A 13,184-nucleotide genomic window follows, 5' to 3' on the forward strand; every position below is an offset into this window, starting at 1 on the left:
CAATAACAATAGTCTCAGAGAAAGAGAAAACCTCACAGAGAGAGACAAAAATGAGTTCTCCTCAGTCTGAATCCGAAATCTGAGAAGAAAAACCCTGCATCTGTCCCATTCAGATTCAGAATCTTGAATCTCTTCAGCAAAAGAGGAATCCCTCTTTACTCACCAAAAACTACTTTACAAGAAGGATCAAGCGCATGAAATAAACCCTGAGCCAGACCCAGTAAAATGCTTTTATCTCAAGAAAACTGAGGAGGAGTAGATGCATGCTTGGTTTTCTGTTCCCTTTTGACATGGAAAATGAGGCCAGCCATGTTACTAATCGAAGCTGCTGCTTCCACAAGGATGGGTACACCATTTTGACACCACAGGGAAATCTCCCCTGTTCCCAATCCCAGGACTAACAAGAGTGGGTCTCCCTCGAACACTGAGGGGTCCACAACAGCCACAGAAGACATGCTAACCCCTGGTCCATAGTTGCTGTAAGTGCTACACCAGAGGGATCCAGGGTAAAAGATTAGTGGTCTGAGATACAACAAATAGGCACAGCAGAGTTGTCCACATGAGGTTCAGACAAATTGCTAGCCTGCAGATGGTCTGTGGCACTGTAGTCTGTTCTATAGCCAAGCTGTAAATGGTATCTCTTTCCCAGGGAAGACAAGCTGCAATTGCTGGTGAACACTGCCAGTCTACAAAAGTTACTTTTTTAAAAGGAAAACACAGTAAAAAACAATTTAAAAAACTGTGCTCACCCCACAAAACTAAAATAAACATAATTTCTCTTCAGAAAAAAAAATGTTTTCAGTTGCTTTACACCACTTTTAAATTGACAGAAAAAATGATCACTTAATTTAAAAGTATGTCACAGTCTCCAGACAGTCCATTAAAACACAACAATCCTAGCTTATAATAACTTTCCTGAAGATGAACAAAATAAAACATCAACAAAATTACGAAAATGGATTTTTTTTCCTCAAAGGGAATTTTTCTGCCTAGCAAACGAAAGCACAAGCCAACCGTTAATTCTCAAAAACCTCAGAGGAGCATACTCTTCAGTGGCAATAAATCCCTAAAGGGCTTCACCCCCAAGCTTGTCTTTTAATCAGCTCAGCTCAAGCTGCCTGATATTTTGCACTTTTGGAAGGTGCTCTGAAGCTTTGGAAGTTAGCTGGTTGTTGTATCCTTGTCAGGATATAACCCATATATCTAAAGCTACATCAGCTGAGATCAGTATAATGAACATCATGTAATATGGGGTTACCATACACTGACTACCTCATAATTTTTTGTAGTGCATGGAGATTTATCTTCTCCATGTACTAAAAGTGTTTCAAAACTATCATTAAAAAAATTGTGATGCGGTGTTCTAGCTTTGAAAGTCAATACAGCAGAGGGGGAGTAGATGATGTTTGCAAATATGCCTAGTGTAAGGGAAACAGTTTCAAAATGCTTTCTTTGTGCTTAGCAGACATCATACAGAAATGTGAGTTAAAACAAGGCAGTTACATGTCCTGCTGCTGCTCTTCTTTGGTCAGTGCTTTCTGCTTTAGTACAGACCTACCCTTAACAAGGGGTGCTTAACAATTGTTCAGCACCTCTTTAAGAATTGTTAATGCCATGTATAGCACTATAGCAGCTCTGAACCAGGATATAATATAGACATTTTCTGAGTGTAATCAGGGAGTTCTGTAAGGGGCAGGCTCTCGGCAAGCTAATACTTGTTTTTCAATAATACATATTTTTAAACTGATTAGACCTGGAAGAGATGAACACTGGTATAAAAGAGATGCACTCTCTTCTTGCATTGCATAATATGACAACCCCATTCTTTATCAAGTAACGGAGCTCACATCTATGGCTGTCCAACACAAATGTAACCTATAGGTCTTAGTAATATGGCATGCAGGCTTTGTGCCCAAGATATCATTTAGTTAAACCATATTTTCTGATTGTATAAAAACAGTTCAAAAGCAGTGGTAGTGCAAGCATTATATGTGAAACAAGATGCACATACTTTCTAAATGTTCTAAATGTTGTACTGTGTATCAGTATATGTTGATGAATATTTTGCAAAACAGTTGAGATAACATAAGTCAGCACTGCACTATTATAGATACTCAGGACACATATACAGTGTTTGCAGAAAAACGACTGATATAAATTCATCACATCCTAAAAAGAATGATATTTATAGCATCATTTGGAAATGTCTGCATTTAAAAATAGCAGAGAAGTTAAATTTCTATGCAATAGGCCCATGATAAAATCCATAGTGCAGTCATGAAAATGAAAGGAATGTTTACTGCTTTTTTTGTTCTGAAATAAAGTTTGCATGCTAGTCTGTGTTTGGACAGACTGGAATATCAAAGACTACTCTTATGCTGTTTTTATCTGTATAGGAAGACATCATTCATGTTGTCAAAACGTTCTGCAAATTGACAAACTCTGAGAAATGCCATGAGGTGGTTGACAAGCAATTGACAGCTATTGCAAAAGCACTTAAGGGAGACATGTCTCCAAAGGAAATTTGTATGAAAATAAAGTTGTGCAAATCAGAGTTCACCAGTTTTACAGGTCAGTACTTATAATGGCATAGCTGTTTTTGTAGTTTGGTCAATAGGAAGTTTTACATTTAGTCTGCAGAATGCAAAAAGAATCAGAATTTAATTCTTAGTATAGTAGTTTAGTTCTTTTGTGCATGGGTATATGCATTTTTCCATGGCTCTTCACTGTAGGAAACTTTCATACTGTTTTATGAGTTTGGAAAATTCTTTTGCTTCTCATGACATCAAATAAACTCAAAGCAACTACCTACTAACCACCAAAAGACAAAGAAGCTAAACCTGGAATCAGTTATCTATATGTTCTTCCCTTTGTGATGTACCTATATAACTATTTAGTGTCTTTCAGGTTCCCTCTGACATATTCCAAGCAATTCTAACTTGTTTCTTTGTATTGTTTCTACCATCTCTACTGGGAGACCATTGCATAGATTTAAACCTTCTTCATTGAAAAGTACTTAGCTTTACTTCACTTTAAAATTGCATGGACTACCATTTTATTTTCAATTTGGATATTGGCTTATAGTCATTTAGGATCTTGACGATTGTTTATAACTTCAGTTATTGTCATGTGTCTCCTGTTTTTAAGTTTTAGTATAAATTTAGATGACATCAACCTCTTTGCAGTCTTACAATAATCACTGGTTATCCGTTTAATTTTAAAATGTTAAGCTCTGGTGCCCAATCAGTATTTGTATTCCTCATGAAACTGACACAGCATGATTTTGAGAGGAGCTTTGTTGTTGAAGAATATATTAATCCTGACATTAGTCAGTCCTTTTCAAATTTAATTTGAATTATTAGCATAGAATCTCTTCTGAGACTGAAATATTATGAATACAGTTAATGTCAATTAGATTTGTTAACTCAGATATCTTATTTTATATTAAGATCTAACGAATCATTCTTATTGATTGTAGTTTATAGAGCTAGTTTAAGGTATGTAAAATATTAATACACACACACACACACACATATATATATATATATATATACACACACACACACACACACACACACACACACACACACACACACACACACACACACACACACACTGCCTATATATATATATATTGTCACTGCAAGTATTTCTGCATTCTTGAAATATTTTAAACTGTTTAAAGTTGTTTTTGCACCTGCACTTTTAAAGTTTGTCCTGTTTGTTGCATTTACCTGTTGAGGCTACACACTCAAGTGCGCTAGCCTGTGTTACATATTTATTGCATTTTCCTGCTGTTTGTTGCAAAAAAGAAACAAAAAACAAAAAAATTATCCTTGTCTCCCGTCTTTCCTGGCCTAGAGTAGTCCAAATACAGGCTTTGCTGTATTCTGGACTTTTGGAAAGTTCCTGTGTTGCCCATTTCCTTTCTTAGAAAAAGGGAGGCTTCTTTGTTCATCAGTGGCAGTGGGGAGCTTAGAGCAGCCTATCTATCCCTGGAGGAGTGTTCCCAGCACAAGAATCTGGTAGTCTATTGGCCGTTTTGTGCCAATTTCTAGCTCTTTCAATTCCCCCCTGTATAAAACCCGCTTTAGCGTGGTTTTGCGTGATTTTGTGCATAGCGCAGCATCGGGCAATGCCGCTTAATTGGGTTTAAACCATTCTCGGCTCCACAAAGTCTGCTCTTCACTTTTTCCCTTAGAACTGATCTAGTTCTCATAATAAACACCCTATTCCTACTCTAAAGCCTGGCACTTGCTCACTAAAGCAATTATATAAGTCAGCACTAAAAAATTAAAAGCACTACACCCTCACAAACTCCCCTTGAGTACCTTGTTCCCCACTGGCCCTTTTTTCAATTATAAAGGAATTTCCAATACTATTCTAGCATGTCCAAAGGTCAGTTGTCAATCTCCTCTCTGGTCCAGCTGGTGAATCTGGGAATCTTGAGGCAATGTTACAACTGCCTCATGTACACAGACAACCCTCTCCTCCTCCGAACAAATTCCAACACATGTGAGAGATGCAACCATATAGCCAAACTGGAGGCTAAGCTCTCTCAACTCAGTACTGGCGTTACCAGTCAGGAGGAGAAGGAAACCACACTCACTACAATTCCAGTCTCACATAGACCTACTACGACAGCAAACCAAACACATAAACACACAAAAACATACTCGGAGGCTCTAAATAAAAATCTGCCTAAGCAACAGAGACCTCCAAAGCAGACACCCAAGCAACAGCTACCCCAAAATAAAAAACGTGCAACACATAGCTCACAAAGCCAGTGTGCCAAACAGTCACAGCCCTTAAGGCTAAACAACACACCTGATGCACTTGTAATAGGTGACTTTATCGTCAGGCACACTGACGTCCTGCTCACCAGGCTGAACAAGGAGAAGGTCATGGTGAGCTGCCTGTCAGGCGCTAGGATCTGCCACATAACACAAGCACTCAGGTCACTCCAAGGCAAGTACAAATATGACTCAGTCATTGTCCATGCTGGTGTGAATGACCTGAGATGTACCTCCCTGGACTACATGAAAAGAGACATAGAGGAGCTCTCTGAGCATGTAGCCCAGGCTGGTATGACCCTGACCTTGAGTAGCATCTTACCCTCACCATAAATGATGCCACAATATGAAGACAAGATGATCAATTTCAACAATTGGCTTAAGTATTGGTGTCATTCAAAGGGGATCCAATGGCTGTCAGCCTGGGATGACATGCTCAACAAGCCACGATGCTTCGCTAGGAACGGCTTGCACCTGTCACCTCTGGGCTTTCGGATATTGGCAAAGGCTCTTGCCACGCTCATAGTGCCTTTTTTAGGCAAGGCTCAAAAGACAAACCCACCTCCATAGGTATCACAAGGGATAAGAAACTAATGCTACTCAATGTCAGAAGTCTAAACCTTAAGATGCATGCAATCGAAACTCTCCGTAGCATGGAGAACATCGATATCTGTGCAGTAACAGAAACCTGGTTCAAGGCTCCCGAGACCACCCCAGCACTACCAGGTTATACCTCATACCATGTTTTTCGGCCCCAAAACTTGGACCGAACCACAAAAGGAGGGGGAGTATCAATATTCGTCAAAGATACCCACACCTCCAGGTTGGTGGCACAGCATGAAGCATCAGAGACTATCCATGTGCAACTAACAGTGGGTAAAACTGCCTTCCAGTTTATAGCCTGTTACAGACCACCCTCCCAAACCCAGGAACCCCACTCGGCCTTCCTGAGAACACTGGAAAATATGAAGGTCTCTCCAAACACCATTATATTGGGCAACTTCAACTACCCAAACATAGACTGGGAGCATTACTCTACCTCCAACACCCTAGCCCAAAGGTTCCTAGAATTTATAAACTCAAATGCTATGGAACAACTTGTTACCACTCCCACAAGAGGGGAAAACATACTGGACCAGATCATCACCAACATGGGGACTCTATGCTCCAGACCAGAAGTGTATCCCTCACTGGTAAGATCAGACCGTAAACTAATCTCACTAGATATTCACATCCCGACCCCAGCCCCTGCCCAGAAAACCATAGTGAAAAAACTTCTCTAAAGCAAATTTCACACTCCTCAAAACCGAGGTGGAATCCTTCAAATCCCCCAGGCCTGTGGAAAATACGGCCCAGACCGCAGAATCCTTTATAAACGCATTCTATGAACACCGTCAGGAATGCATGGATCATGCAATCCCAAACAAAACCAAGACCCAATCCTCCAAAGGCAGGTGTCCTGCCTGGTGGACCCCAGCCATAAACAAACTATACAATAGAAGGAGGAAGCTACTACATGATAGAGCACAATCCCAAAAAGGGAAGGCATCACTGATCAGTATTAGCAAAAAACTATGGGCACTCATAAAATTGTCTAAGGCCAGCTTCGAGAGAAAAATTGCACAGGACACTAAGGATAATCACAAGGCTTTCTTTAGTTATGTTAGAAACCTGGGTGGTAATTCCCAGATATGCTCAGAATTACTCCGAAATGACAAAAAATACACCGAACCCACAGACATTGCCAACATCCTAGCGGACAGGTTCAGCGCAAACTTCTCCCCCCCTCCTCACCAAAAGGGCAAATATCTATCCCAGCAGAGTGCTGCCCCCCTGACATCTCAGATGCACAGGTAAGAGCCGCCCTCTCCAAAGCAAAAAACACAGCATCAATGGGACCAGACGGTGTCCCAGGCTGCGTCCTACATGAACTCCAAGAAGAGCTAAACCCAAACATAAAACTACTGTTCAATCTCAGCCTTACTACAGGATATGTGCCCAAAGAGTGGCGTACAGCAACAGTGGTCCCTCTCCATAAAGGTGGTGCCTCAACGGATCTTGGAAACTATCGCCCCATAAGCCTGACAAGCTTGCTCTGCAAAGCTATGGAAAGGATCATCATGGACCTCATAAATAAAGATATTGGGGACCTACAGACACTGGATCCTACCCAGTTAGGCTTCGTTAAGGGCAGATCCTGCCTCTTAAACCTGGTTGATTTCTTTGAAACAGTCACCAACGTGATTGATGAGGGGAAGGTGGTCCACACAGCCTAGCTGGACCTCGCAAAAGCCTTCGATACAATACCCCACTCAGGCATTATAGATAAGCTCACCAGCTTAAATATAAACCCCTATGTCACTAGATGGATTGCAAACTGGCTCAAGGACAGAACCCACATGGTTAGAATTGCTGGAGCCATGTCAGACTCCAAACCAGTTACAAGTGGTGTCCCACAAGGCTCAGTCCTGGGACCTCTCTTGTTCGGTATATATTTTTCAGAGGTACAGGTCAACACGAAAGGACTGTGGCTGACCAAGTTCGCAGATGACTGCAAACTGGGTGCCATAATTGACTCTCCAGCCGATACAAGCATCCTCCAAAAGGGCCTCATAGAAACAGACAACTGGTGCCAGAGCCATGGCCTCAAGCTAAATGCCAAAAAGTGTATAGTCATCCCCTTTGGCAAAAACAAAGTGCCCACAACATTAAGTACAGAAGAAGTAATTAGGGACCTGGGGACCCAAGCTGATAGCAATCTCTCATTTGACAACCACGTGGCCAAAGTGGTTAGAAAAACATTTTATATAGCCCACCTAATCATGAAGGGATTCACATCTAGATCAGGGGAGGTCATCGTGCCTCTTTACTCATCCCTCATCAGGCCCATAATTGAGTACAGTGCCCCTTTTGGGATGTACCTTACCAGACACCTGAAGCAACTGGAAAGACCCCAAAAGTACCTCACCAAGAGGATCAAAGGGCTCAAACAGATGCCATATGCTGCCCGGTTAAAGAAACTCCAGCTCTACTCAGTGGCATACCGCCTGCTCAGAGGCAATCTGTGCCTGACGTATAAAGCCATGTCCAACCCGAAATTAATGGACATGCTGCACCTCAGAAAATCAAAATCCCATCGAGCTACGCGCTCGAGAGACTTGAACCTCAGCACTGAAATAAATAGGACATGCTGGAGGGACAAATTCATAACCCAGAGGCTCTCTTCACTCTGGAATAAAATCCCAGTCCAGGTTAGGCAGAGTCCCTCATTGACTCTCTTCAAGAGGAATCTTGATGAGTGGATGGGAGATCGTAGGTTTACCCCGGGTATCACTTCTGTGTCACTGTTAGACAGAGGCACAGTATACTAACCTCGAAAAAGGGCATAGCAAAATAAATTTAAAATGGGTGGCGAAAGCCAAGCACATTCTGGCTAGGCTTATAAATGCCCTAGGGCAGATAGCCTAGTATGAACCTATGAACCTATATATACATATATATATATATATATATATATATATATATATATATATATATATATATATATATATATATATATATATATATATATATATATATATATATATATATATATATATATATATATATATTAGGGTTGCCACCTTCGTTCACGGCTAAAACCGGAGCCACGCCATGCCCCTCGCGTCACCAGTAACCCCGCTCGCCCCACCCCCTCTCCCGCCAACATACCGCCTATTTTGTGATGTCACGACAGCATCACACAACGGGAACACCCTCTTTTTTCGTTTCCCGCCACCTCCTTTTGGCTGATTTGCTATGCTTTTCTGTAAAAAAAGCATAGTAAATCAGCCGATCAACGGGTACGCCCTCTTTTTTGGTTCCCGCAGACTGCTTTTGGCTAATTTGCTATGCTTTTCTGTAAAAAAAGCATAGCAAATCAGCCGATTTACAAACTCCGATAGTCTGTTTCCTTTTTGAAACAGAATACCGGAGTTTGTACAGTGTTTTCCGGACTACCGGAGAATCGGTTTGATTTCCTGATAGTCCGGAAAAAAAACGGAGGGGTGGCAAGCCTAATATATATATATATATATATATATATATATATATATATATATATATATATATATATGTATATATATATATATACACACACACACACACACACACACACACACACACACACACACAAACACATAAGTGTGTGTGTGTGTGTGTGTGTGTGTGTGTGTGTGTGTGTGTGTGTGTGTGTGTGTGTGTGTTTGTGTGTGTGGTTTTGTTATTGTTTTTTTCTGCTTTCACTTTGCAATAATTTGAAACATGTTATTTGCTATAGATGTTAACGGTGCCACTCACCCATTCATGTATAAAAGGACACATTCTTTTTTGTTTCCTTCTCTTACTGTCACTCTGTCAGGCATCCCAGTGACCCATGTCCTACACTGGATCTACCAACACTCCCATAACCCCCTTGGTTCAATGCCAAAATGTACTTGTTTCCATTTGCTGCATATCTGTTTAAACTGTGCAACTGTGTCTTAGACTTAATGAATTCAATCCTTATCTGTGTTCTGATCATTGTCTCCTTTTTGTTTCTCTGTTCTGTTCCTTCACTTGTTGCTGTACTTGAAAAACACTAGCAAAGAGTAGAATATCTATTACTGTTTGTGACCTTTGGAGCTTGTAGTGAAATCTTTTCTATAGAGAGGCCTAGCACAGAGCTGAATATCTATTACTGTTTGTGACCTTTGGAGCTTGTAGTGAAATCTTCTGTCTAGAGATGCCTAGCTGTTTCTTTGTGAGAGGGAGAATTTGGTCTGGTCTGATCTAGCTAGAGGCATTAGTGCAAGGCCATGTTTTTTTTTTTTTTTGTCTGGTTTCTGTTTCTCTGCCTTAAATAACCAGTGTTTAAACCAGTTTATACTTGTTTGTGCAAATCTGCAGTGTGTTTGTTTTCAGCTGTTTTTTGCACTTCTGATTTACTAAACACTTGCTGCATATTTGTTTAAACTGTGCAACTGTTTCTTAGACTTAGTGAAGTCAATCCTTATCTGTGCTCTGATCTCATGTCTCACCCACCTACCCAGCTGCTGTTGTGGTCTTAAAGCTTGGTGACTTTGAGTTGCCCATCTCTAGTATAAATTTGATATTGGACACTCCTCCCAGTCCCATTACATCAGCTCATTCTACTGTGTACAGTGAGATAAGTAGTGAAGGCCCACCCCTTTGGCTTCTCAGCCTTGAATTGTCTTCTGTCTCCACACTTTCTATTATAAAAAAATATGTGCCTGTTCCTACTTCATTTTGCTGCTTGTGCTTAGAAATTCAACTGCATTTAGTTTGCTGCATTTATTACTGCTTGTCGGTAGCCTTATTAAATTGATGACAGTATTCTACTGAATTGCTGCTTTATTTGAGCTGTCTTCTTACTGTTGGGATTGTGAGCTACAGTTTTAAAGCAATTTACTGATTAGCCATATTTCATTGCTATCTATTGCAATTCATTACTGTTTAACTACATTTTACCACATTTTGTTACGGTTTAATTGTATTTTTTCATACTGTGAGTTCTGTTCTTTTGTTTGTAAGTGGTTCATCTGTGCTTCTTTGTGAGTTTTTTACTGTGCTCTTAATCTTAAATTGAGTAGCATAGTCTAGATACAGGTTTGCTGTATCTAGAGCTTAAGATGCAAAGTTTTAACCTTTTTTGAGGTATTCCAGCTACAAATTGTCCCTTAGTAGCACTAGTGGGATCACGTAGTAGTACTACTCTTAGACCTCTCACCCTTTACCCTCTCACCTCTCTCTGGCCTCTCTCCCTCAGTTTTTGACAAATATGGATGAACAATTTCCTATGTTTTCTCCTGAATGATTGATATGGGGCATCCTGAGGTAGTGTAGCAACTGCCTCGTGTACATGGACAACCCCTCTACTACTACTACCTAAGAACATGATTTTCAAGAGATGCAATTACATCAAGCATCTAGAATTATTACTCTCTCCTCCACAAGCCAGTATATCTGTCACGGAGAAGGCTGTCAACACAAACACCACACCTCAAATACCACCGACAACTACACAACAGACCCCCACATATGTGGTGTCCTCAACAAAAACATACCCAAATAAAAGAGACCTCCAAGGCAAAAACACATGCAAGCTCCTCTGCCCACCACACCACACATAGTTCATACACCCGTGTCTCACAACCACTGAGGCCTAAACATAAACCCAACATAATAGTCATAGGAGACTCCATTGTGAGACACACAGGTGTGCCCCTCACAAAGCTGGATAAGGAGAAAGTCACGGTTAGTTGTTTGTCAGGTGCCAGAATCCACCATATCACACATGCACTCAAATATCTCAACAAATACAGCTTGTTGTACAGCTTTAAGGATACTAGACTGGCTTGAGCTCCCCAACATTATTCTTTACAACCAACTCTCTCTATCTAACTCATGAAATTGTAACACAACTAATCAGAAACCCAGCACTACAAAATCTCATCCTTCCTTACAGTTACAGCAGACCACTTTGCTTTAACAATAAAAACTTACTCACTGTCTCCAAGGCCAACAACACTGCAGGAAAATCTTTATTTTCCAACTATATATCTCATATATGGAACTACCTTCTTAAATCCATTCTCTCAATATCATCCACTAACCACTTTAAGCCATCACTTAAAGCTTATCTAAAAAATAAGTGGCTATGTTCCTGTACTAACTCCTCATGAATGCTCTGATACATCACAGTATACCCCAACCATATCCACCTTCTTCCCCGGTGTTTAATCTTTTAATCCTACTGACCTGTCTTAACTTTATATCTTGACATAAGTCATACTTTACAAATAGTACTAGCTATGTTCAAAGCCTAGGTTTTGTTGTCAAGATGTAACAAATTTATTTTCTTATGTATACTACATTTTGTTTACTTTATACTTTATTGACTATTGTAATGTTTGCATTCAAATTTATTGTTACTCATGGAGTTTTTCTCCCTGGGCCTCTGCTGAAAAAGGACCTGTGTCCAGTCAGATTTTCCCGCTAAACAAATGTGAAATAAATAAAAAAAGTACTGTTATGACTCTGTCACAGTCCATGGTGGCATGAATGACTTGAGACATACCTCCCTGGACTATATGAAGAGAGAAATGATCGAGCTTGCTGAATATGTATCCCAGGCAGGTATGTTCCTAGCCTTAAGCAGCATTCTACTATCACCTAGAATGATGCCTCAGTACAAACAGAAAATGACTGATTTCAACAATTGGCTTAGTTTCTGGTGTCATTCCAAGGGGATCCAGTACCTGACACCCTGGGATGACATGATTGACAAACCATGATACTTTGCCAGAGATGGCATGCATCTATCTCCCTTGGACTTCAGGCTCCTGGTAAAGGATCTTGCCTCCTCCATAGTGCCTTTTTAGGCAATGCCAGGAGGTCAAAAATACCAACATGAAAATTTCATCAAAACTTAAATTAAAGGTCATGCTGTTAAACGTTAGGAGTTTAAACATGACACTGCACTCATCGCAAGTATTTTTAACCCTGGAAGATGCTGACATTTGTGCAGTCACCGAAACCTGGTTCAAAGCTGTGGAGAACACCCCAGTCATACCAGGTTACTCATCCTATCATACATTCAGACCCCAAACCATGGGCAGCAAAACAAAAGAAGGTAGAGTTGCAATATATATAACAGACATACATACCTCCAGGCTGGCCAAACAGTATGACACACAGGAAACACTCCAGGTGCAGTTAACAGTTCACAAGAAGTCTATTCCAATAATAGTCAGCTATAGGCCTCCAACTTTGAATCAAGATGCCCACCTTACTTATCTGGACTGCTTTAAATCTATCAAGATTCATCCCTTTACTCTGATCCTGGGCAACTTTAACTATCCAACCATACATTGGAAGAAATACTCATGCCAAAACACAAATGCCCAAAGATTCCTTGATTTTGTCAATGCAAATGCCTTGGACCAGTTGGACGACACCCCCACAAGAGATGAAAATATCTTGGACTTGGTATTAACCAACATGAGTAACCACTGCAGCATCCCTACAGTGTCATCATCCCTGGTAAGAGCCGACCACAAAGTTGTCAGTTTCGAAGTCACCATCTACCTTCACCCCCCTCCCAGCTAGGGTCAAACAAAAAAACTTCTCCATAGCCAATTACAACCTCCTGAGGGAAGGTATAAACAGCTTTACAGCCCCCTTTCCCCCATAGGAAATGGCACTTATATCTAAACCTACACCAAAGTGCTATACGAGCATTTACATAGTTGCATGTAATCAGGAATACCTAACAGGACAAAAATCCTCCTGCTCAAGGGAGAGTAAGCCTGTCTGATGAACATCTGCAATAAATAAACTCTATAATAAAAG

At 40.6% G+C, this 13,184-nt stretch overlaps 1 protein-coding gene across 2 annotated transcripts in view; it reads left to right on the forward strand.

Annotated features, from left to right (window-relative positions):
• Positions 1-13,184, forward strand: part of LOC122810944 (prosaposin-like) — a 101,744-nt gene that overhangs the window by 45,394 nt on the left and 43,166 nt on the right. For both annotated transcript variants that reach the window (XM_044082472.1, XM_044082473.1), the window contains exon 4: positions 2,397-2,571. In XM_044082472.1, the coding sequence (XP_043938407.1) occupies positions 2,397-2,571 (175 nt within the window). The remainder of the gene's footprint in view (positions 1-2,396; positions 2,572-13,184) is intronic.

This window comes from Protopterus annectens, chromosome 9.part0, assembly GCF_019279795.1.
Source record: "Protopterus annectens isolate FY-2018-M chromosome 9.part0, PAN1.0, whole genome shotgun sequence".
In the NCBI taxonomy this organism is placed as follows: domain Eukaryota; kingdom Metazoa; phylum Chordata; order Ceratodontiformes; family Protopteridae; genus Protopterus; species Protopterus annectens.